The 25,530-nt window shown below is 38.3% G+C and overlaps 1 protein-coding gene across 1 annotated transcript in view; it reads right to left on the bottom strand.

Annotated features, from left to right (window-relative positions):
- Positions 1-10,059: 10,059 nt before the first annotated feature.
- The window catches only part of ATP6V0D2 (ATPase H+ transporting V0 subunit d2), a 58,190-nt gene continuing 42,719 nt past the window's right edge, over positions 10,060-25,530 (bottom strand). The window contains exons 6-8 of the mRNA XM_054595903.1: positions 15,234-15,410; positions 14,077-14,154; positions 10,060-10,394 (exon numbers count right to left, since the gene is read on the bottom strand). Of these exons, the coding sequence (XP_054451878.1) occupies positions 10,233-10,394; positions 14,077-14,154; positions 15,234-15,410 (417 nt within the window). The 3' untranslated portion in view covers positions 10,060-10,232. The remainder of the gene's footprint in view (positions 10,395-14,076; positions 14,155-15,233; positions 15,411-25,530) is intronic.

Genomic DNA, 25,530 nt, shown 5'->3' on the forward strand with positions numbered 1-25,530 from the left:
ATCCCTCCAGCACTTCAGCTGCTGCCCATGGGAGCTGAGCCAGCCCTTGTATGCCTCCTCTGCACTCCCTACCAGTCCTGTTGCGATGAAGTGGTTTCTTCTGTCTGTTCTTGGTTATAAGGCTTCTTTCCAGCTAGTGTTCCATTGGATAGTTAGGATTATTTCTCTACAATTTATTTGTAATTCCAGATTGGTCTTTGGAGAAGGTTAGTGTAGCTTACACTTATTCCTCCACCATCTTGGATCACCCTTAGATTACCTTTAAATGCTACTCTAAATCAAGCAACTATGAAATGAGCAAATCAGCATTCAATCTCAGATGTCTTTGTTTTCTTGATTTTTATTTTTATAACAAGGTAGAGTGGATGAAAGAATTTCTGATGTTTTAAGAGAGAGTTGCCTCACATTCCACAAATATCAAATCTTCTTAAAATACACTAGAAAATGTTCAGTGAAATTGAAAACAATAATGCTTATTGTTAGAATCAGAGCTCATTGCCAAATAGTATGTCTAACATTGTGCAGAGGTTACCTGTGGGCCTCATCTGCCTCACAACCACCTCCTCCCTTCTTTCCACTATGTTTTTATTTTTTTTATCCTCACCCAAGGATTTTTTTTTCATTGCTTTTAGAGAAAGAGGAAGGGCTAAGGGGGAGAGAGATTTGAGAGAGGCTCATTGATCAGTTGCCTCTTGTAGACTCTCCAAGAGGGGATCAAGCCTGCAACCCAGATATATTCCCTGACCAGGAATCAAACCAGTGACCTTTTGGTGCATGGGATGGTGCTCAAATCAACTAAGCCACCCTGGCCAGGGTTCTCTGCTACTTCTTACCAACTTTATAGTGTACCCTTTGGATATTCCCAACAAGAATTAAATAATGGTTGTGTACTTGAGAAAAAATTGAAAGTTTTAAAGGACATAGCTAAGTTATATGTTAGTTTCAAAATCTAAAAGTATATATTTCAGAACCCAGAGAAGCAGAAAAAAAAAGAAACCTCTCAAAGCTATGTCGGGAGGCAAAGGAAAATATTAATCCATTTTGAGAATCAGGAATGTAATTTAGCATAAGACATGGATAAAAGCATCTCTGGCCCCTAACTTAGTAATACAACATTTTTTGAAACTTACTTAAAGGGTAAGTTCCTTGGGGATTTGCTTATAATGTACTTATTTATTTATTTAGAAGATTTTATTTATTTATTTATAGGAAGAGGGGAAGGGAGGGAGAAAAATATCAATGTGTGGTTGCCTCTCGTGTATTCCCTACTGGGGACCTGGCCTGCAATCCAGGCGTGTGCCCTGACTGGGAATCAAACCAGCGATCCTTTGGTTCATAGTCAAGCATGCAGTCCACTGAGCCACACCAGCCAGGGCTGTTTTTCTCAGCCTGGGAATAACCATATTTTCCAACTTGGTTTCTTTCTTTAAAAAAAAAAGATTTTATTTATTTATTTTTACAGAAGGAGAGGAAAGGAGGGAGAAAGAGAGGGAGAGAAATAGCCATTTCACACGCCCCCAACTGGGGACCCAGCCCACAACCCAGGTATGTGCCCTGCCAGGAATCAAACCAGTGACTTTTTGGTTAGCATGTTGGTGTTCAATCCACTGAGCCATACCTGCCAGGGCTTTCTTAATGTTAAAAATTATTTCCAAATACTTGCATTTATTTTAAAAGTTATTTCTCTGATGGTGAGGATAACATTTCAACATGGCCCAAAGTTTTATGTCAGTTGATCCAGCCTCAAAGAAGCAGTTATTTTAAGTTGAGGTTTAGCTGATCTGAAGCCCTTGCTCCTAAACAATACACAGGTGCACATGGCTGATGGCAGCTCTTTTGTCCACAGCACTGGTGCATGGGTCCCCTTCCTTCCTGTTTCTCTCTGTGCAACAGTGCCTCTCTTCTTGTCACTGCCTGGCTTCTTTAGCTTTCAGATTGCACTTGGCCCTTTAGCTTCAGCCTTGACTTTTTCTGAGCTTGGTCTCTACATCCCTAAACTCCAAACCTAAAGAAAAAACTTATAGACCAGCTCACCTGGGATGTAGAAGAATGGCAATTAGTCCCTCATGGTCCAAATGGCCATGGACAGGGATCAAGGCCACAGGAACAGCAGGGGCCTGAAACAGAGACAGGCAAGCAGAAACAGGATTGCTCTCTGAAACACACTCTCAAGTTCATAACCTTTTTGTATCCTCAAAATTTTCTCCCAGCTCTCTTCCTTAAATGTGTTCCTAATAGTGGTAACTGTACATTTTAGATGATAAATGACAGAAACCCACCTACAATCTACTTAAGAGGGCAGGACAATTTTCTCAGCTGTCTCAGAGCTGGTCCTTTCTTATTCACTCTCCTTCCCCTTGCTGTCAGTGTGATTTTTCTAAAACCAACCTTGATCATGTCACTTACCCAAATCATAACTCCTTTATTGACTGAAGGGTCTAGACCACTCACCTTAATTTTGCATAATAGGTACTTCAGGAACTAGTTTCTCTCCAGACTCATTTCATCAGCTTCTTCAGATTAACAAAGTTCAGTAATACCAAACTAATCACAGCTCCCAAGTGCACAGTGCTGTCTGTTTCTTCCACCCTTAGTAGGGGTTGTAGGCTTTGAAAATGCACTTTCTATGGGGTGTGCCTCTATTCCTCTGTTCTGTTATGTAACAAATTCTCAGATAACCTCAAGACTTTTAACATACATCCTTTAGAGCTTCTAATAACTCCTTCAATATGCACCAGTCTGAGTTACATCTGTTATGATGCTAAGCATACTACTTCTATGTCTGTACCTTTATCTTGAGGGAGAACTTCTCTTTTTATTCCTTGGGATTTGTCTTCTCCCTAGCATACTGTAGGTGTTTAATAAAGTGTTAACATTATTAATTAATTTAAAAAGATAAAAATATAGGGAAATCAGTGATCTGTGTATAGCTATATGAGTGTGTAAGCTGAGGACAAGTTCCCCAATAATAGTACAAGCAAATTGGGGTTGCTTCTTAGTGACCGTGATTCTCTGCCTGCCCCAACTGGACTGCCTTCCTTGTCCTTCTCCACTCCACATCCTTTGAATTAGTTGATAATCCAAGGGCAGAGATGCTAAGTCTGACTGGGCCAATAGGGTATTCTCTCCCCAGACATTTGAAAATGAGTTGAAATATGCAGAAACAGAAGTTCTCAGCTGAGTCAGGTGCCCTGAGTGTCCTGGAGAGGTTCACAAGCACCAGCCCTGTGATTCCTGGACTTGCTCTAATTTCTGTCCTCTGCATCGTGTGTCCTGCCCTTCCTCTGAATTTATGAGCAGACTTTCAACACCCTCTCCTATGTTATGCAGATTAGCTAGTCAGTTTCTTTTGATTGAAAATAAGACTTTTAACCAAAGCACACCTTATAAAAGAATAGAAGGATTGCAAACACCTTTGGCAGATTCTCTGTCCTGAGGGTTAATGGTTAGGCTCTTATAAACTCACAGAGTGAAACTTTTTGAACACACAGGTGTTACAGCCCAAAGACACTGGATTTAGCAGAAGCAATAGTAGACAAATATACAGTAATCTTTTTTACAAACCATATCAACACAATTTAAATTAGTTCTTTTTTTTAGATGCCTTATTTTCATATTTTTCCAATCAACTAAGAATGTATTTTATACCCTTCAAGAAAATGACTTTTCACTTTAAATTTGAAATGCCATGTCTAGCTAGAAAAGGATTTGGGCTTAAATTGTTTCTATAGATTAGGTCTGCTTTCTTTCCATGAAATTAAAATAATGTGGTCTATACAGTGTAGTATATGCTATTTCCATGGCAGCAACATGGGAAGCTTCCCTTAGTAATTAGCCTGATGTACGGTGAACTTCCTTCCACCTGAAGATGAGAGCTTATGAGATATGACATTTTTATAAACATCATTTTACATGATAAGAACCCCAAAGAGTGAAATCTATCCAGACAAAAAGAAGGAAAATGATGTGCCTGCCTGAAGTGCTAAATTCCAGCTAAGGGCTGGCAGAGCCTGGGGAAAACAATCCCTGCTGCCATGTTTTCACAGGGAACTGTAGGCTCAGTTCACTGCTGCAGCTAGGCAGTTGGCATTTCTACCACCTGGGTCCTCAAGAATCATTACAAGACATTATTTCAAATGTATTTGGAGTGTGTAGCAGTAGGCCTATTCAGCTCCAGCACTTTCTATCAACCAGAATGCTAATGTTATCAAAAGTCTTCACATTCCAAGGTGATTGAACAAAGTAATCTCCACTCTCAGGAAATAGGAAATAATGGAGCCCTAGGGCACACTGAGAATTCAAGTCTGCATCCCATGCCCAGGTGCTGATGTAAGCCTCTGTTTACCCTTTCACAGCTAATTCCAACCATAGGAAAGTTTGCTTTTATTGCTCCCAGTGGAGGAGCAACAAACCAGACTCAATAGAAGAAAGCTGTAAGACAGTAATAAGAATAACTTCTATTATACTGACAGTAAGAAAAGGGGCAAGGAAATTACAGAAAAAGCAACCATAAAATTACAAACTGTGTACTTGGCTGCAATCTTTTCAAAGAAGTGATGTTGGGGACTTTGGAGGGAACTCTGAATGTCATTTGGGTTTGTTTGAAATGATTTTTATCTCTCTCTTTTTTCTAAAGATCATTTTCTTTTTCTCCCTTAACACACATTAATTTTCATTGCCAAAGTCAAATACTCTGGGCTTCTGCTTTTGTCTCCGTGCCTTGACTGTTTTGAAAGAGTGAGATAATGTTATTAGTTTAATAAACAAACTGCATAGCTGTTTATCTGGCTTGATAATTCAGTAGGATTTTTCTCCTTTAATATACTCCACAAACACGGGAATTAACCAGCTCTTGATGTACTCTAGATTTCTGTGAATTTAAGTTTAAGTGTTTGGGCAGCAGGCAAATTGGGTAGAGTCATTACTCAGGTTTATCTTGCTGTACAGGGGATACCATGGAGCAATTTTGGTGAATTTACCTGTCTTTCAGTTCTCTCCTTTGTAGATACCTGTGTTTGTGGACCGTGGGAGGTGGGCTCCAATTAGTTAAGTGGTTCATGGTTGACATGTATTCCTGCGATGGAATTGGCCCCCTACCTCTGACTGTGAGCACTGAACCATGTGGCTGAAGGCAGAGAACACAACCTGGTTGTTCCCACTCTCTTAGTGGAAGCTGTTCTGGGTGCAGCCTTATGGTTCCCCTTTGGTTCTGAGGGTTGCGTGTGGGTGCTGATCCATTCCTTGCACTACATCTGCGTTTATTCATTCCACAAATGTGTTGGATGTTCATATGATGTGCTGATACTATAGGAATGTTGGAGATTTAAGAACCATGAGCCAGCAGCATCCCTATCTTTCAGGTGTTTCTGTGTTTTCACTGAGCAAGGTGGTGGCAACCCTTCAGAGTAGTTGCTTTGTGTGGGCACTGAAAATATCTGTGTCCCAGAGGGAATTGATGGATCCCCTGGCCTAGTTATGTTTTAGGCATCCCTTGTGCTAAGTACTAAACTAAACAAGGAGAACATTAGACTGTGGCAGCTCTAATATTTTAGCACTCTACATTAAGGAACCCAAACCTCAGCCTTGTGAAGGCCTTGGGGTCAGGAAATCAAAACTGAAGAACAGCTGATCACCAACAGTCAACAGGTCTTTTCCAAATAAGACAACCGCTTAAGATACAGCCATTGAAAAATGTCTTTGCTTTGCTTCTGCCTTTTCTCTAGAAACATCTTTCTCCTTGGCTCTTGTCTGTGGGGCACTTCTAACCACTTCCAGTTGGAGCTGCCCACATGGAATAGTTTTTTTCTCAAATAAACTCTTAAATTTTTAAACATGCCTCAGTTTCTCTTTTAGCAATTCTTTGATTTGAATCACAGAATCTTCCAGGTGGAGGATTTGTTCATTCATTCATTAGACAGGCATACATTAAATGCTGTAGCATGTCAGGCTCTGTGCCAATACTGAGTATGCAGAAGTGATTAGAATAATACATCTTGTGTTCTCATAGACCTTAGTTGGATGGGGTAAATCAACATTTCCAAGAAAACAAGCATATTTATGCTTACGAACTGTGGTAAGAATTATGAGGTCAAGAACTGGATGGTCTGATAGAGACCAGTACAAGTCATCCCCTTAAGCCTGGAGGACCATAAGGAGGTGAATACACAGTTTCTGTGTTCTGGTGGTTTGCACAATTCCAAAAATAAGACAGGTGCTGACTGGAGGGGGGCATTGTGGCATTATGATGACCTCAAAACCTGAAGGAAAGGAGCCTGCCATGTGAAAATCCAGTCCATGTAGAGATAAGGGCCTGGATGTGGCCCCAGTGGATCACATTCTGAGTATTGGAAATGTGAAAGAGTCCAGTGAGGTCAAGGTAGTAGCTGAGACACGTCAGCAAGAGAAAATGGCAAGGCAGGAAAGAGCAGACCATCCTGAACCTTGTAGGTCATAGCGAAAATTTTACTTTATTTCCAATGCAATGGGGTGCCACATGGAAGATATTTAACGAGGTAAGAAAGTGTTATGTTTTAAAAAGCCCTTTCAGCTTTGGGGTTATGACAGCATAAAGACTAGTTAGAGGTATATGGTCCTGATCCACATGAAAGATAATGAAGGACTGAGTTTAGGTGGTGGATTAAAAAAACATTTATCTTTGTCAGTAGTAGTGAGAGAATTTTTTGATGGGTTGTATTGGGTTGGCCAAAAAGTCTGTTTAGTTTTTTCTGTAAAATAAAAGACACATTTTTCATTTTCACCAATAACTTTATTGATTTGGATATTTTGAATATGTTGGCTATCTCCTGCTATTGACTTCTACTGAGTAGAGGCCAGTGGTGCTGCTAAACATCTTACAATGTATAAGACAGCCCCACAGCAAAGGTTTTTTTGGCCAAAATGTCAACAGTACCAAGAAACTTTGCAAACCACTTTTGTCACATTTGACTAGTCACAGCACCTTCTCCATACACTGCACAAATATTCTTTTTTTGCATTTCAGTTGCATTTTTACCTTTCTTGAAATAATAAAGCTTAAAACACTGACAATATTGCACATCTTCCATCTTCAATATTAAAATGGCTGCACAAAAATTTACCAATTTTGATATTTTTTAAATGTATGCTGATATGACAGCTGTCACAATACAAGCTAACAGAATTGTTTTGAATGAAGTTAAAGACAACTAAGCACTACTAGAGCCATTGTATAGAAAAAGCTAAATGAACTTTTTGGTCAAACCAATATATTGTGGGCATGAAGCTGTCATGATAGAACTTGGCTATTAACATTTTAAACTTAAAATCTTAATGAACTAAAGCTTTGATAACTGGAATTCCAAATAATTTTGTTTTTGGCACCGAGGGTTGAACACTGGCAAATGTATTTCCAACTAGAAGTCTCAGTTACACTGAGCATGACATGGCCTGGTATCCAGTAAATACTCAGGTACATATTAACTCATTAAATAAAGTAGGTAGTGTTTCTACTATACAAATAATTCATAAAAGTAAATTGTTAGTGGTGGGAGCTGGGGACTACAGCCAGGGTGACAGAGACTGGTGGGAGGCCAGATAGAATAATGAAGATGTAACTGAGGGGAAGGAGGGCAAGAAATTGCTGAGGGCAGCTGGTTTGGGCTCTATTGTAGTTTCCACACCCTGTTTTTATATTTATAGTTTGTACAGTTTATAACCACACAATAGTCCAAAATGACACCAAAACTCCTAGTCTCTCATCTTGGGAGAGGTTAGGGCCAGAAGCACTAAGACTGATGCCCTCTGCTTACATCACAGGCATCCCTCAGTAGCTTTCTGGTTGGTACATAGAAGAATTAATGCTTCCATTTGCTGAAAGGAAAATGACTCAAAATGAATGAGATGAATTCAACAAGGAGAGGCAGCACTTGTCACGAGCATATCTTTGTGATACAGTCTTTCTTATAAGTAAGCCAGGCAACTGCTCAATTAGCTACCTTCTGAGCCTCCCAGCACCAAGGAATGAAGAATTATACACAGTAACAATGCTAATAACTCAGCTTTTATTGAGTGCAAGTTTGCTCAAAGTAGAACATCCACATACATTAGAATCTTACTCACACTGTAACAATCTAAGAGAAATATAACACATACACAACAATCAATGGGGGATAATGAACCCAAGTCCCAGAGTCTCAGGCTGCAGGTCTGGGAAAAAGCATGGTGGGCAAGGGAGTTGTCAGCATCTTGCAAGGAAGGATCTCCAGGGCTAGGTAGGCAGCACAACAGGCGAAGTCCTCAGTCCATCAGGGCAGAGCCTCCAGTGGCCGATGTCAAGGGATATCCGTGTGGCATGGAGCAGCACTCTGGTGTGTGGAGCTTGGCTGTCTCAGCAGTGTTCTGGAGCCTGCCTCAGTTATACCTTGAAAGTGGTATATTCCACCCTTCTGGGTCTTTTTGATAAATATCTTGGCACCACAGATGGCAAGTGTGAAATTTGCCCAGGAGCCTATGAGTGGTACATGGCTGTTCTACTTGACACCCCTGCTGGCAAGTATGGAATTTCCCCAGAAGACTATGGTGGTCCTGCTCTGCAGACATGGCTACTCTGACTATGTGTGCAGCTATCTTAAGTGTGTCTCCTTGCCAGACATCTCTGCTCTGACCACATGGGCAGAAATGTCTCCTTGCCAGGTGAATTTACTCTGACTTAGGTAATTTTTCTCTTAAACCAAAGTGTCAGGGCTGACTGACAGCCATTTTAGTTGACATAAATGACTCCACTTTGTTTTATATACTTTATTCTATCTTGATCAGACCAATGCCATTTTATTGGTCTTTCTAAGGACTGTGGTGCCAAACCTTTCAGTCTTTGTTAGAATGTTATCTTCTGTTCCACCAGGTCTGACACATCTGACATTGTTAACATTATCTTTTAAGTGGTAGGCTTAAGAGTTATTACTAATGAAACACCTTGTGGGGGTTCAGAACAAGCCACTCCAAGACGTGCCTATATGGTATAAAGATTGTTTCAAGCTAAAGGCAATTTTAGCTTCAGGCTCAAGAGAAACTTATAACCACCACCCCTCCCCACTTAACTACTTAGAACTTGAATTATGAACCTTGCCCATAATCAATTATCAATGATAATCTTTGATTCACCTATAATGTCAGGGAAAACTTATATTTACTAAACATCTGTTCTTATCATCTTGCAATGACCTTTTGGAGCTCCCAAGGTCACTTACCTCATCCCTAGCTCAGGATGTCTTCTATACCTACATTCCTCTTTGTCTCTGATTCTCTCATTTATGCAGGGTCCTCATATGTACATATGTGTTAAATTTCATTATTTTCTCTTGCTAATCTATGTCATGTCTATGTGATTATTAGACCAGCCAGAATAACCTTGATGTAGAGGAAAGTTTCTTCCTCCCTCATAGCAGCAAGTATGAACTTTCTATTTAGGAACCACTTTTATTTTGAAAGAAAGGACCTGAGCAGTGTGTATTTCTTTTCTTTCTTTGGGCAGCTCTGTGCACCAGTTCTACTGAAGTTTTATGGAGAATCTACAAGTTGCAAATTGACCCTGTGCTTTATGCTTCTTAATGTATAAATTACTGTTAGTGAGGTTATTTTCTCTCCAGGCAAAGCATGAAAGAACCATAAGAAAGAGCTATATCTTTTGTTTACAGAAAGCTGCATAAGTTATTAGTTGTAGCCTCAATAACAAACTTAACATTTACTTGCATCCAGGGAATCTAATTCAAAACTGGCAGCTCTTCTGAGCTTCCCAGATCAAAGTGTATTAGAAAAAAGACAATCTTTCCTATAACATGTGGTCCAAGTGGGCTACATACAACTCTGGATTTTTGTGGATAAACAGTTAAAAAGTAAAACACTTAGTATTTAGGCTCATGGAGAAGCATGAAGAGCTGGAGTAAAACACTTTTATTAGATTTGATTTTTAACACTGCAAAATAAAAGTAGTGGAAGTGCCAAAGGATTAATTAAGATTAATGCTTAAGGCCTGGTGAAGAATCAGACACAAATGTGGAAACAAGATTTAAGGTGCAGGAGAAAATGAGAGCTTTGTTTCAGGGCTGGTTTACTGTGTTTCCAGTGGGTCTGCAATTCATGAAGGGGTCATGTGGCTTCCTTCTGTGTAACCTAGATAATCTAACTCAATTCCTTTCATTTTTAGTAGCTTCCTCTTTAGATTTATGGTTTTTCTGCATCTGATGCCCTGTACTGGGTTATAGAATTGGAATGTAGCTATTAATTTTAGTTCGATGTCTTTGTGAGATGCATTCTGCGATCCACACGATGTTTCTCATTTCTTGTTCCCTCAACTTCATGTAAGCATAAAACACGCCACAGTGGAACTGCCTGTTGAATGCCAGCACATTCATTTTCACCTAGCACAGAAAAAAAAATAATGCAGACCATCAGCTTATTTAGAGATTACTCTGCTTACAAAATAATAAACTACAGATTGGCTTGTGCTTGAGCATATTAAATGCAAACAATAGTAGTTTAAAAAGTAAGCTAGTAGAACCACAAGGCAATCTCCAAATCTTGTCCGTGTTGTAAGCACAGATTCTTAGGACCTTGATTGTATGTGTGTGTGTATGTGTGTGACTTTGGTGTTATATTTACTTGGCTTCTAGCTAGTGCGCTTATCTCATTTAGGGAAAGTATTTTTCCTTGGTCTCAGCTTTTAAACATTTAAAAAGGTTTTTAAGACTGTCTAACTCCCCTCTAGGACAACATCCCAGACCCCTGGAATTTAATCTTAGAGGTATTATGAGATTTTTCTAGGATGGTCTGCAACAACCTGACTTAAGTTTCAGTTGTTTTGACAAACACAAAGAGCAGTGGAAAACATTCAGAATAGGACTGACAAGAAGCCCCAACACCCATTATGCTTGTAGGGGCTTGTGCAGCCTCACAGTTTATGTTAATTTCAGGGTTCTCTGTTGGTTCCAATCAATTGAATTAGAAGGGCCAGTGGTCTGGAGAAATGAATAGAATACACTAGAAAAATTTTCTGGGTTTGGGGGATTTTACCTGGTACCAAAAATATAAGACAATATAACACAATAAAAAAAAAAGTCCCCTTGTTGACTAGCTTACTGCCCAGAAATTGACTAGAGATGAATTAAATACCCTTTTTCCTTTTTAGGAAAATAGTGATTTGGAGATTAACAGCTGAAGGAGACAGCCACAGACAGTAGATTCCTGGATGTCCCGAACAGACTGCCTAAGGTCAGACAGGGTCATCACCTGACATCCAGAAAGTAAAAACAGCGGTCTCCTACCATAGAAGTTCACACCACAAAGTCAGGAGATCAAGACAGATCAACTTAAAAAGCATAATTAAAATAAAAGAGTCTCACAAATAATGGGAAGACAAAGGAATACTCCCCACTCAAAGGAAAAGGAGGAATCCCCAGAAAGAGAACTAAATGAAAGAGAGGTGAGTAAACTGTCAGATATTGAGTTCCAAACAATGGTTCTAAGGAAGCTCAATGAGCTCAGTGAGCTCAGAGAAAATTACAAAAACTACAGGGAAACTAAGAGGAACTTACTGCTAACTATATCAGAATGAAAAAGGACATAGAAATTATCAATGACACAAGAGGAAGTGAAAAGTACAATCTCTGAAGTGAAGAACACAGTAGAAGGAATCAAAAGCAGGCTAGATGAAGCCGAGGATTGAATTAGCAAGATGGAGGACAAGGTAGAAAAAAGCTCCCAGAAAGAGCAAAAAAATGAAAAAAGACTAAAAAAGAATGGAGATGCACTTAGGGAAATGAAGGACAACTTGAAACATAATAATATCCATGTAATAAGGATACCAGAAGGAGAAGAGGTTGAGGAAGGGATAGAGAACCTACTTGAAAAAGTAATGATGGAAAACTTCCATAATTGGAGAAAAGAAAAAATGACACAAGCCCAGGAAATACAGAGGGTCCCACTCATGAGGAACCCAATGAGTCCCACTCCAAGACACATCATCATTACAATGGCAAATATCAAAGACAAACAGAGAACCCTAAAGGCAACAAGGGAGAAAGAGGGAGTAACATATAAGGGAGCCCCCATACAGCTAGCAGCTGACTTCTCAACAGGAATACTGCAAGCCAAAAGGGAGTTGCAAGAAATATTCCAAATAATGAAAAGGAAAGGCCTGCAACCAAGGCTGCTTTACCCAGCAAGGCTCTCCATTAAAATGGAAGGCGAAATAAGGAGTTTCCCAGACAAAAGAAGCCTAAAAAAAAAATACACCTCCACCAAACCAGCACTGCAAAAGATGCTAAAGAGACTGCTTTAAGATGAAGAAAAAGAGTCTGTGAATACTCAGTTCCTTTCACAGTTGCCAATACTTGATATTACCAATATTTTTAAATGTGTATTAATCTGATTATGCCAATGATGTGTTATTTTAATTGTTCCTTTATTACTTGTTAAAACTAAAGCTGTTTTTGTATATTTCTTGCCTATTTCTATTATTTTAAAAAAGCTTTACATGACTTTTTGGTATCCTTTATCCATTTTTTATTTAAATGTTTGTAGAATTTTTCCCCCCCAAAAAACCCCACAAACCATTAACCCTTTTTTGGATGTGTTGCAAATAATTTCCTATTCTATTACTTGTCCTTTAACTTTTTTTATATGTATATTACTGTCTTATATGTACAGTCTTAAATGTTAAATATAGTCATATTGTCAATATTTTACCTTATAGCATCTGGGTTTGTATATTTTAGTTCAGGGTAAGAAAAATAATAGTTTGTATTTTCTCCTAAAACTCCTTAGATTCTACATATTGATTTTTAACTCACCTTAATATTTCTTGTATAATGTGTGAAATAGGGTTCTATATTTGTTTTATTTCAAGTAATAGTGGTCCATGCACTTATTTGTTGAATAAGACTTATTTTCCCCATTGATTTGAAATATCAACCTAATCATATATTACATTGTTAGACAGATAGATACATTTGTCTCTAGAATTCTCATTATATTTCATTGATCTACTTGATTATTTCTGTGTTGGGGTCATGTTGGTTTAATTGCTGAAACTTTATGATGGATTTAAATTTTTTAATATTTTATAATTAACTTTGACATTTAAAAAAATAAATCAGTCTGCATTTAAGAAAGAAAGGAAGGAAGGAAGGAAGGAAAGAAGGAAGGAAGGAAGGAAGAGAGAAAGAAAGAAAGAAAGAAAGAAAGAAAGAAAGAAAGAAAGAAAGAAAGAAAGAAAGAAAAAAAAAAAGAAAGAAAGAAAGTTGGAACTCCTACCTTTTGTGACAACATGGATGGAACTGGAGAATATTTAGCTAAGTGAAATAAGCCAGTTGATGAAAGACAAATACCATATGATCTCACCTAGTGGACTTTATTCAACAAAATAAACTAAAGAACAAAATAAGCCACAGGCATGGAAACATGGAGCAGACTGAAAGTGACCAGAGGGAATGGGGAGGGAGGACAGTGGTGGAAAGAAGGGGAAAGGACTAGACAAAGAACATGTATGAATGACCCACGGACATGAAAAACAGAGTGGAAATTGACTGTGGAGCAGGGAATGGGGTGGAATGGGTGGAGGGGGTAAAGGGGGGGGGCAAATTGAGACAACTAGAATAGAATAAGCATGGTTTATAAATTTAAAAAAATAAAAAAATGCATAGAACAGTAAAAAAAAATGATTTGGACTCTGTATGGATTTCCATAAGAACAATTCCTGTTATAACTGTGCTTTGAATTTAACTACAGTATTATAATTGTAGTTAAATCCGTGAAGGGATGGACTAGGAGTGAGGTGCTTCTACCAGAATGTGCACCATGAGGACAATCTCTGACCACAAGTACACTTGGCATTGTTTCTCTTTTTCATTATGGAAGTACTGCTTCTTTCCAGAGTGCTACTCTGCATATTTGTCTGGGCTGGGCAATTCCACAAGAAGCTACCATATGTGAACTACAGGGCCTATTTAAGTAGAGATCTTACACCAATGTAAGAAGATATTTAAAACCCAAAACAAGAGAAAAAATACGCATAAGCTAATAGCATTTCCATGACTAGCATACCTCATACTCATAAAACACATCCTCCAAAGACTTTCCCCCACTGCCATCATTCACAGCTGCGAACAAAGGCTTGTATACCTTAAAAACAGAAGAATTTATTTTTAAATAAATTTTCATTTCTTATAAATATGATTATATTTTCCTAACAATACAGAAATTGTGCATTTATTTTAAAAACTTATCCAGAAGGCTGTAAACATCAAGGTTTCTGAATGAATGTGGTGGGATTGCAGCCCACTGGGGGATGCAGACAGCGAGGCCAGAGGGCCACACATCCTCTTCAGCATGAAGATGTGAGCTCATCTCTACAGTCAGGCTCAGGGCTTGTTAGCTACATTCCAGTGGCTCAATGAACACTCCCTCAGTTTGAGTTCATGGGCTCTTTGGGATGACAACTGATAAAGTTCACATGGAAGTTCAAGTGTGGAAGAGATGGAAGTTGGGGAGAAGCTCATGATTTAATATTATGCTATAGAGCCTCCTGCAATGACATGAGATGTTACAAAGGTCTGAGCATTGTTTGCTGACTTTGATCTTTCCCAGAGGGCTTTAGGAATCCATGGGGAAAGATGAGAGGAGGGTCTTTCCAGCTCTGGAAAATTACCTGCAGGGTCTACGTATTACATCTGTAAGTTAGAAGGGATGGGATGGGAGGAGGAGCATAACCTGAGCAGAGAAGATTTAGGCTCTGTCTCTTTCCATTCCCGGCTCCTGGCCAATGAACCCAGGGTGTACACAAACTGACATACCCATAGTATCCCTCATATTTCAAGCAGACATTCAGTACCTGACACTGTTTACCCACTGGGCGCTCCAAAGAACCACTGGGTCAAGCTATCTTACATAACACTGATGTGAGCCATGTTTCCAGAACACCCGTCTCTTGGGGAATTTGCTTTATCAAGCACATCAAAAGAAGTGCTCCAAGGACTGCTTCTTGAAGAATTAAACAGTGCTTGCCTGGCATGAACCTTAAAGAACACTCATTTATGTTAGAAACTTGAAGTATTTCTATGGGAGAGACATCACAGCAAGAGATATGGCTTTCCACCTTACAAATATTACAAATGTTGTAGATGAGAAGTGTCAACATGATATGTGCCTTCTAAAGCACATGTGAAGTCACACAGATGTCTGGGGAACCTGGAATCACGTACTCCATAGTGGTCTGCTACCCTCTTCATCTGTTCGAAGTCATCTGCTTGGGCCAGCAGGTGCAGCCCCTCAGGGTAGAGCTTGCCACAGGTCGGGTACAGGGCCTGCCGATCATCTTTGCTTAATTCTGTGCCAAAGGAGTTAAAAGTGATGGTAAAAGCTCGTCTGTCGGCCTCAAACTGAATTAGCAAGAGATAAAATTAGTGAGATATAATCATCTACTGAATGTCATAAACAGAGCCCTGAAGACACAAGACCATATTCAAAGTGATTTGCTATCCTTTTGCATCTATGTCTAATTATAATACAGGCATGCCATTAATGATCCTTTATTCTCTTCTCATTATGGAGAAATCTATTAGCCAGAGAAGGATCACACAGCAATGTTAATGGCCTATATGGCTCTTGAAACCCTATCCTTTAGTTCCCAGGTACTCATTTACTCACTACCAGTTTCAAATGTCTCTTCCATAAAAACATGAGTAATACCTACTTGTTGGGGTCCATTCACAGACAGAGCAAGATAATGTAAGTGGAAATATCTAGAGGGACGTTTGGAAGAAAAGTACATGCCATACCTGTTCATATTCTTCTCTGATTATTGGTGTCAGTAGGAAATTTTTTACAGGATGAAAATTTGTGCTATTACCATTTGGATTCACATGGTTTTGGTTTTCTTTTCTTTTCTTTTTTTTTTAGTCCTTGCTTAAATATCAATGAATCTAACTCTGTAGCTAAGAATTTTGTGGCTTGGGGCAAGTTATCTCCCTCTCAGGGTCTCAGTTTCCTTTGTTGTAAGGTGATGGGGATTGGTACTTGAACAAAAGCCTCATGTTAGGCCTCTCCAGTTCATCTAACCAGTCTTTCTTGAAATTTCCTTCTATTCCTTTGGTCTCTGTGTTTCTTCTATCTCCTGGCTCTATTCTGACCAACCCATCTCAGCTTGGCCTCCACCTACCTGGCTGTTTGTTGTGGTGCCCTTGGGCTAAGAAACTCTTTTGGGTGCCTGAGGCATCCTGCACTTAATAGATTATTTTAAAATCTTCATGGATTTCTCTCCCTACTGTGTTCTAAAATCTTTGCAGGATCACTTGCTCATTGTTCATTTTTGAATACCCAGTGCCTGACATGTAGGAAGATCTTAAGTGTGTACTGAATCCAACAGAATGGTCTATGATTCTGCTACTTTAGATGTCCTTCAATTAGCTTCCTTTTGACTAGCTGATAACAAATCCAGACTTGCCCTGGATTTTACTGGGACTCTTACATAAGAACAGGTGTTTCCCATGCCGAGTGAGTTAGTTCCTTCTGATCCTTCTGAGCACTCTCATGGAAATTACTAGTAAGCCAGAGTCAGGGGCTGCCTTATTAGGAGGCAAAGGCAGTTGCCTCCAGCCCCTGAATAAAACTAGTCCTGTTGGTAAATTTAGGCCTTGCAGGTGTTAAGAGAAGAAGAATATTCATGGCAAAATAAACCTTGAAATAAAAATCAGGGCAGGGGAGAAACAGTGGAGTTAATTAATTGTTCAGAGTTCTTCAGCACGCTTCCTTGTGGTCAGATCATAGGATTTTCTGGAGAGAACTGGTGTGCGGGGCATGGAGGAAGGTGGAAGCTTTTCGCAGGCCCACAAAGCACAGTCACAGCTCCTAGCTGGGAAAGTGGGGAGATGAGGGAGGGACAGGGAAGTGGACACAGAGCATGATGGGCTTCACAGGCTGTTGCCAAGAGGGCAGAACCATGACTGAGACAGTGGGCTACTGAACAACCCATGCACTAAGTTCTAGTTTTGAGAACATGTCTTCTCTTTGCCTAAAATGCACATACTCCATTCCATAACAACTTGTTGAAATCCTACCTGCTTTTGAGGATCCCGTCAAAAACCACTTTTTCATAAAAAGTCTTTCTATTTCTTCCCTAACTGGATATGATTTCCTTTGACTCCTATTATACTGCAATTTCCCTTTTTTTTCTGTCATATATTGACCTTACCGCATTCCCCTGGTCTAGAGGCTCTATCTGTGTGTGAACATCTGTGCTCTTAGTGAAAAGAACTATAATTTGGAATTGTAAAAAGGCTGCACTGTCCCTGGCCACCCCTAAGCAGACATTGGACACACATTATGGATCTGATTATGGAGGAGAGGAAATGATGCAAGATTTGTTTCTCTGAAGCCCTGTATCTTCTGGAGAGGGGTTGGCATCTGTGGGCACAGAGAATGTCAAATATCCTGTCTTCTTCATGCCTGCCTACATATACTCATTTATTAGGAAAGCACAATTTTTGTTGTTGTCGTTACAGAAGATAACAGTGTACTTTTGACTTATTCAAAACTACTATCAGTTGCACCCAATAGAGCTGGGCTGTCTGGTCACCTGTTTTTGCCAGTTCACACCTCGAGGGGGAAGGGGTGGGGATGTGGGTGGCCATGGAGATGGACGGCAGTGACATGAGACAGATACATTCTGGGTACATTTTTCACTGTTCCATTAACCACATATTGTCTGAAGAGCAGAACTGAAAAGCAGCATGTGTGCCCTGAGCATAAGTTAACTTTTTCTTTATATGAAGTAAAATTTTGTAATTAGGTCAAATGTTTGCATGTAAACCCAGGTAACGCTCTCCCGCACATTCTCCTGTCACATGAGATTAAATGGGAATATATGTGGGAGAATTTTGTAAACTGTTAAGTTCCCTCTGGTTGCACAAACAAAGGGAGAAGGCATTACATGATCTGATATATTTATGTAAATCTGACAAATCTGATCATATCAAGAAGTTACGATTGCATGCCATGTGTAATTGATCTATATAAATGTGTACAGATGATTAAATATATTTTAATTTTTAATGCAGATTGAAAAAAATCTAATCTAATATGATAGTATCAAAGGTATAGGAAAGGGGCTGTGAGACCACTGGGTATGTGATAAGTCTTCTTTCAATACTATGCTGTCCTTTTTACAGAGACATCATTCTTATCGAGTTCTGCTATTTTATAGCATATGCAGTGTGATCTCACTTATAACTTAACACTTACTTTTATGTAAGAATTGTTAATTTAATGTAGAGATAATATAACATAGTGGATAAACATGTAGGAATTGGAGCCAGAAGCCAGGATGCGGGAGTTCAAATCTTGACACTACCACTAACTGTGCATCAGTCAAGTTATAGTCTTCTCTGTGCCTTAGTTGCCTCTTTTGAAAAATGGATACTAAGCTACTCATATCTTTGTACTATTTTGAAGTCCAAGTGAATTTTTGTATAAAAAGCATGTGGGACAGTATCTGGCACATAGTAAGTATTAGCTAGTTAGTAATAGTCCCACTGTATATCTTTTGTTAGTTTTAATATAACTCTTATTTCACTCATTTTGTTGGTATGAAGTATATGAAGCATTTCTAAACCACAGGAATTATGCCATGTAGAAATTATATTTTGAGCCATGAATAATGTGGCTCTTTCTAGTGTGGCTAGTAATGAAATTTATAAAAACAAAAGGACAGGGCTTCATGAGGTCACCAGGTTACTCATGTGACCAGCACATCTGAAAGAGACATATGCACTTTCTGACGTTGAGTATACCATGAAAAAAAGTTATTTATTTATCAATGCCCACATTCTATGTGATATAAATAAGAACAAAAAATAACTTTGAGTTCCCTATTGATAAACTTTTTACTTTTAGGACTCCTTTGGCTTTAAGAGTTTAACAGAGGATAGCAAAGTGTTCTTAATGAAAATTTAAAATTCACATAACATAAAATTTAAATGATTAGATTTTTTGAGGGAAACTAATTTTACCATATGCAGTTTCAGAACATTAGGTTACAATACATGCAGATAAAGTTATTCAGGTTTTTCTTTCCTTGGTTTTTTTCTGAGACTTGTTTTTTGCATAAATGGTAGTTCTTGTCAGGCTTTTCTTGAAATCAGAAGTCATTGGAATATTTAAGGATCTACTCACCAATGAAGTCACTGTCACAGATAATGTAATAATTAAAGATATTCTTTGGACAAAATTTGGTTTCACAGGTATTTTCTAAGCCCAGAATAATATATGTGTATATATATATTATTCAATATTATTTTAAAATATATATATTAATGTTTAAATCCAAATGACTGAGGAAACCAGCAAGAGAGATCTACAGATACAGACACTGCTGAATGCCACCTATGCCCAGATGCCTGAGACCCTTCTGATGTCTGAATTTCCTGTGCATTTGCAGATAACAGTTGACACAAGAGACCTTAGGGCACAGATAAAAATCTCTAATGATAAGAGTATAATAACATCAGTTAGAGGGGTAGAAGCCAGAGTGAACCCCTAACCATAGTCTTTCTAACCAGCACTGTGGTGCTTGAGGGCTTCTTGTGACAGTTTTATGCCAGGATTTCCACAGGGGACAATGCCTACCTTGGACTTCGATGCCAGCTTGTGAGGTCCCAGTTGACCCATGTACCCTTCCTGGAGGGAAGCTGGGTGATCTTATGAGTTCCCACAGTGCAGTAATTGCCATGGATTCTTAAAATTTTTTATTGTATTTTATCCCATTCCATTTAGTCCCCTTATAACACCATCCACATCCTCACTAGCATTTGTTGTTTGTTGATTTATTGATGATAGCCATTCTGATAGGTACAAGATGATTTCTCATTGTGGTTTTAACATGGATTTCTCTGATTAGTGATGTTGAGCATCTTTTCATATATTGTATATCTGTATGTCCCCTTTGAAGAAGTGTCTATTCAGGTCCTTTGCCCAGTTTTTAATTGGGTCGTTTGTTTTTTTGGTGTTCAATTTTGTAAGTTCTTTATAAGTTTTATTTATTTTTTAAATTAATTTATTTTTTCAAATACATTTGTCTCTGCCTACTCCCCACAGCTTTCCCTCACACCCTTTCCCCCTCTCTCTCCCTCAATCCTTTCCCACTTTGGCTTTGTCCATGAGTCCTTGCTATATGTTCCATGAGTTGCCCTTTCCCTTCCTTTTCCCCACCCACCCCTCCTTCCTTTCCTTTTGTCTCTGTTGGTTTCTTTTCTTTTCTTTTTTTTTCAGTGTTGCTGGTCTTATTTTCCTTGCATCTTTCTTATCAGATGCATTGGCAAATATGTTCTCAAATTCTGTGGGTTGGTTTTTTTTTTTAAATTTTGTTGATGCTTTCTTTTGCTGTGCAAAAACTTTTTAGTTTGATGTAGTCCCATTTGTTTATTTTTTTCTTTTGTTTCCCTTACTTGGGAAATATATCTGATAAAAAATTGTTATGAGCTATGTTTTCTTTTAGGATTATTATGATTTATGGTCTAAAATTTAAGTCTTTAATCCATTTAGAATTTATTCTTGTGTGTGGTGTAAAAATGTGGTCTAGTTTTGTTTTCCTACACATTATCTGCCTAATTTTCCCAACACCATTTATTGAATAAACTATCTTTAGACCATTGTATGTGCTTGTTACTTCTGTCAAACATTAATTGAATATAAAGCTGTGGGTTTATTTCTGGGCTTTCTATTCTGTTCCATTGATATATGTGTCTGTTTTTATGCCAATACCATGCTGTTTTGATTAGTATGGCCTTACAGTATAGTTTGATATTAGGAAGCTTGATTCCTCCAACTTTGTTCTTCTGCCTCAGCATCTCTGTTGCTATGCAGGGCCTTTTGTGGTTCCATATAAATATTTGAAATACTTGTTCTAGTTCTGTGAAATACATCATTGGAATCTTGACAGGAATTGCATTGAATCTATAGATTGCTTTGGGTAATATGAACATTTTAATGATGTTAATTTTTCCTATCCATTAACACAGTATGTGCTTCCATTTATTTGTATCTTCTTCAGTCTCTTTCTTCAGTATCTCATAATTTTCTGAGTGCAGGTCTTTTACATCATTGGCTAGGTTTATTGTTAGGCATTTTATTCTTTCTGAAGCAATCATGAATGGGATTGTTTTCTTAATTTCCCTTTCTGTTAGTTCATTATTAGACTATAAAAATGCAACTGATTCTTGGATATTAATTTTGTATGCTGCTACTTTGCTGAATTCATTTATCACTTCTAGTAGTTTCTTGGTGTAGTTGTTGGGATTCTCTAGGTAAAGTATCATGTCATCTGCAAATAAAGGCAGTTTTACTTCTTCCTTTCCTATGTGGAAGCATTTTATTTCTCTTTCTTGTGTGATTGCTGTGGTTAGGACTTCCAATACTATGTTGAATAAGAGAAGTGAAAGCAGACATCCCTGCTTGTTTCTGATCTTAAGGGGAATGCTTATAGTTTTTGCCCATTGAGTTTGAAGCTGGCAGCAGGTTAGTCATCTATAGCCTTTATTATGTTTAAATATGTTCCCTCTATTTCCACTGTGCTGAGAGTTTTTATCATGCATGGGTGCTGGATTTTATGAAATGATTTTTCTGCACCTATTGATATGATCATTACTCTTCATTTTGTTTATGTGGTGAATCATATTTTTTTGATTTGTGAACGTTGTGCTGTCCTTGTATTCCCAGAATAAAACTCACTTGATCATGTTGTATGATTTTTTTGATGCATTTCTGTTTTTGGTATCCTAATATTTTGTTGAGGATTTTAGCATCTATGTTCATCAGGGATATTGGCCTATAATTTTCTCTTTTTTTGTAGTGTCCTTATCTGGCTTTGGAATTAGGATAATGCTGGCTTTATAAAATGAGTTTGGGAGCCATTTCTCCCCTTGAATTTCATGAAATAGTTTGAGAGGAAGAGGAGTTAGTTCTTCTCAGAATGTTTGATATAATTCACCTGTTAAGCCCTCGGGACCAGGGCTTTAGTTTGTTGGAAGTTTTTTGATTACTGATTCAATTTCACTGGGTGTACTCTGTCTATTCAGATTTTCTGATTCTTCCTAATTTAGTTTTGGAAGATCATATGTTTCTAGGAATTTATCCACTTTTTCCAGTTGTCCAGTTTGTTGGCATATAGTTCATAATATTTTCTTAGAATTCTTTGTATTTCTTTGGTGCCAGTTGTTATTTCTCCTCTTTCATTTCTGATTTTATTTATTTGGGTCCTCTTTCTTCGTTCCTTGATGAGTGTGGTTAAAGGTTTGTCAATCTTGTTTATCTTTTCAAAGAACCAGCTCTTGGATTCATTGATCTTTTGTATAAATTTTTAGACTCTATTTTGTTTATTTCTGCTCTGGTCATTATTATTTCCTTCTTTCAACTTATTTCGGGCTTTGTTGTTCTTTTTCAAATTCCTTTAAGTGTAAAGTTGAGTAGTTTATTTGAGCTTTTTCTTGTTTTTTGAGATAGGTCTGTAATGCTATGAATTTTCCTTTTAGGATTGCTTTCCCAGTGTTCCACAGATTTTGGATTGTTGTGTACTCATTTTCATTTGTTTCAAGGTTGCTTTTGATTTCTTCCTTGATCTTGTTGTTAACCCATTCATTGTTTAATAACATGTTATTTAGCTTCCATGTCTTTGTGTATTTTTCAATGTTCTTCTTGTGATTGATTTCTAGTTTCATAGTGTTGTGGTTAGAGAAGACGCTTGATATGATTTCATTCTTCTTAAATCTATTGTGACTTGATTTTTGTCCTCACATATGGTCTATCTTAGAAAACACTCCATGTGCATATTCTACTGCTTTGGGATGAAATGCTCTGAAAATATCAATTAAATCCACTTGATCTAATGTGTCATTTAAGGCTCCTATCTCCTTGCTGATGTCCTGCCTGGAAGATCTATCCAGTGATGTCACAGGGGTGTTAAAATCCCCAACTATGACTGTATTTCTGTGGATCTCTCCCTTTATGTCCATTGAAATTTACTTTATATATTTAGGTGTACCTATGTTAGGTGTATAAATGTTTATTAGGGTTTTGCTCTGTTGTTGTTGTTCCCTTTATCTTTATGTAGTGTCCTTCTTTGTCTCTTACTATAGCTTTTGTTTTAAAGTCTACTTAGTTGGATATAAGTATTGTTACCCCAGCTTCTGTTTCCTTTCTATTTGCATGAAATATCTTTTCCCATCTCTTTACTTTTAGTCTGTGTGGATCTTTCAATCTGATATGGTTCTCTTGGAGGCAGCATATATATGGGTCTTGTTATTCATTCAGTTACCCTATGTCTTTTGGTTGGAGCATTTAAGCCATTTACATTTAAGGTGATTATTGGTAGATATGTATGTAGTGTCATTTTATTATTAGACTTTTTTCCTCTCTTTTTTTCTTCTTTTTCCTCTTAAAGCAAGTCCTTTAACATTTGATATGGTACTATGGGCTTGTTATTAACAAACTCCTTTATCTTTTTCTTTTCTGGAAAGCTCCTTACTTCACCTTTGATTTTAAATGATTGTCTTGCTGGTAAAGTAGACTTGGTGGTAGATCCTTGCTTTTCATTACCTTGAATATTTCATGTCACTCCCTGGTGGCCTGAAATGTTTCTGTTGAGTAATCAGATGACTACTTGGTTCTCCCTTGTATGTACTACCTGTTTTTTTCTTGCAGCTTTTAGGATTCTCTCCTTGTTTTTTAGCCTTGTCAATTTACTTATGATGTGTCTTGGTGTAGGCCTCTTTGGGTCCAACTTGTTTAGGACTCTCTGAGTTACCTGGAATTTTGTGTCTCATATTTTCATCAGATTAGGGAAGTTTTCAGCCAATATTTCTTCTAATAGGTTCTCAGTCACTTTCTTGCTCCCTTCTCTTTCTGGTATTCCCATGATGTGGATGTTGTTACATTAATGTTGTTCAATATGTTTCTTAAGCTCTCCTCATTTTTTTAAATTCTTTTTTCTTTTTACTGTTCTGCTTGATTGTTTTTTCAACCTTACCTTCCAAATCACTGATTTGATCCTCTGGTTCATCTAAGCTACTCTTTATTCCTTACAGTGTATTACTTATTTCAGATACTGCATTTTTTATTTAAGACTCATTTTTTATGGCTTCTATGTCTTTTTTCATGCTGTTGATTATCCTTATAATCATTATTCTAAACTATCTGATAAATTGCTTGTCTCCATTTCATCTAGTTCTGGAGAAATCTCTTTTACTTTCTTGGGGTCTGTTTCTTTATTTTTCCATTTTAGCTGCCTGTTTGTGTTTGTTTCTGTGCAAGACTCTGTTGTAGAACTAAGTCAAACCCTGCCTGGGACTAGCCCTGGGCAATCTGTTTGGAGATATCAGTGATCCACAGTGCGTGGCTCCCTTTTCTGGGCATATTTGTGTGCAGAATGAACAAGGCTGCACATCAAGGCCAGGTTTTATCAGCACCAGGCCTGGGGAAGGGTCAGCTGAAGCCTTAGAGCTTCCAGCAATTTACCTCTGCCTGCAGGCTTTCTGTAGAGTTAATCAGTGAAAGTCTTCCCGGTGTACTCCTCAGCAGCAGGGCTTTAGCACCACAAGGTCAGGCAGAGTAATTCCTATGGTCAGGGCTATTGTTTCCCCTCAGGCTGATGCCATTTGGGGAGGAGTTCTTTGCCTTAGAAAGATGGCTTATGCAGGATGGGCGGTGACTCAGCACGTGGATTCTGGTGGATGTTCGTTTAGTTCTCCTCCTAGAACTAGCAGACCCAAATTCTCCTCACACATCTCTAGTCTACTCTGCTCTCCCTTTGTCACAGCCCAGGGTAAGTGACTGCAAATGGAAACTTGTGCTCTTGACCTTTAAAAGGCTCTCTGCATCTCCAGCTATCTCTCCCTGGCAGAGGGAAACCCCACTGCTTTCAACAGCCTTATGTTATTTGAGTTCCTTTCACAGTTCTGGTGTTGTAGGCTGGAGAGCTAAGTTTGGGATTTAGACCCCACCCTTCCCAGGGGTAGCCCCCCAGCTGCTGAAATATCCCTCCAGCATTTAAGCTGCTTCCCTTGGGAGCCCAGCCAATCTTCTCACACCTCCTCTGCACTCCCTTACAGTCTCATTGTGGTGACATGGCTTCTCCCATATGTCCATGGTTATAAGGCTTCTCTCCAGCTAGTGTTCAGTTGGTTATTCAGGATAATATTTCTGTAATTTAGTTGTAATCCCAGGTTGGTCTTGGAAGGAGGTTAGTGTAGCTTCCATTTACTCCTCCACCATGTTGGGTGTCTTGCCACAGTTTACTAACCTTTTAACTAATTATGATTTTTATTCATACTATACAGCATACAGCGAACTGAATGATGTTCAAACTTTTATAAGCATAAGCATTGTTCCTTTCTAATTCCAAATAACTCTCTGATATAGAAAACTTGGAATATATCACTCATAACTGAAGACATTAAATGACATACCTATAATAAAAGATATTGCTTATTTTATTTTAGATAAAGGAACTTC

Source organism: Pteronotus mesoamericanus, unplaced genomic scaffold, assembly GCF_021234165.1.
Source record: "Pteronotus mesoamericanus isolate MK-2021 breed Mesoamerican mustached bat unplaced genomic scaffold, CSHL_Meso_final scaffold_54, whole genome shotgun sequence".
NCBI classification, from domain to species: Eukaryota; Metazoa; Chordata; class Mammalia; order Chiroptera; family Mormoopidae; genus Pteronotus; species Pteronotus mesoamericanus.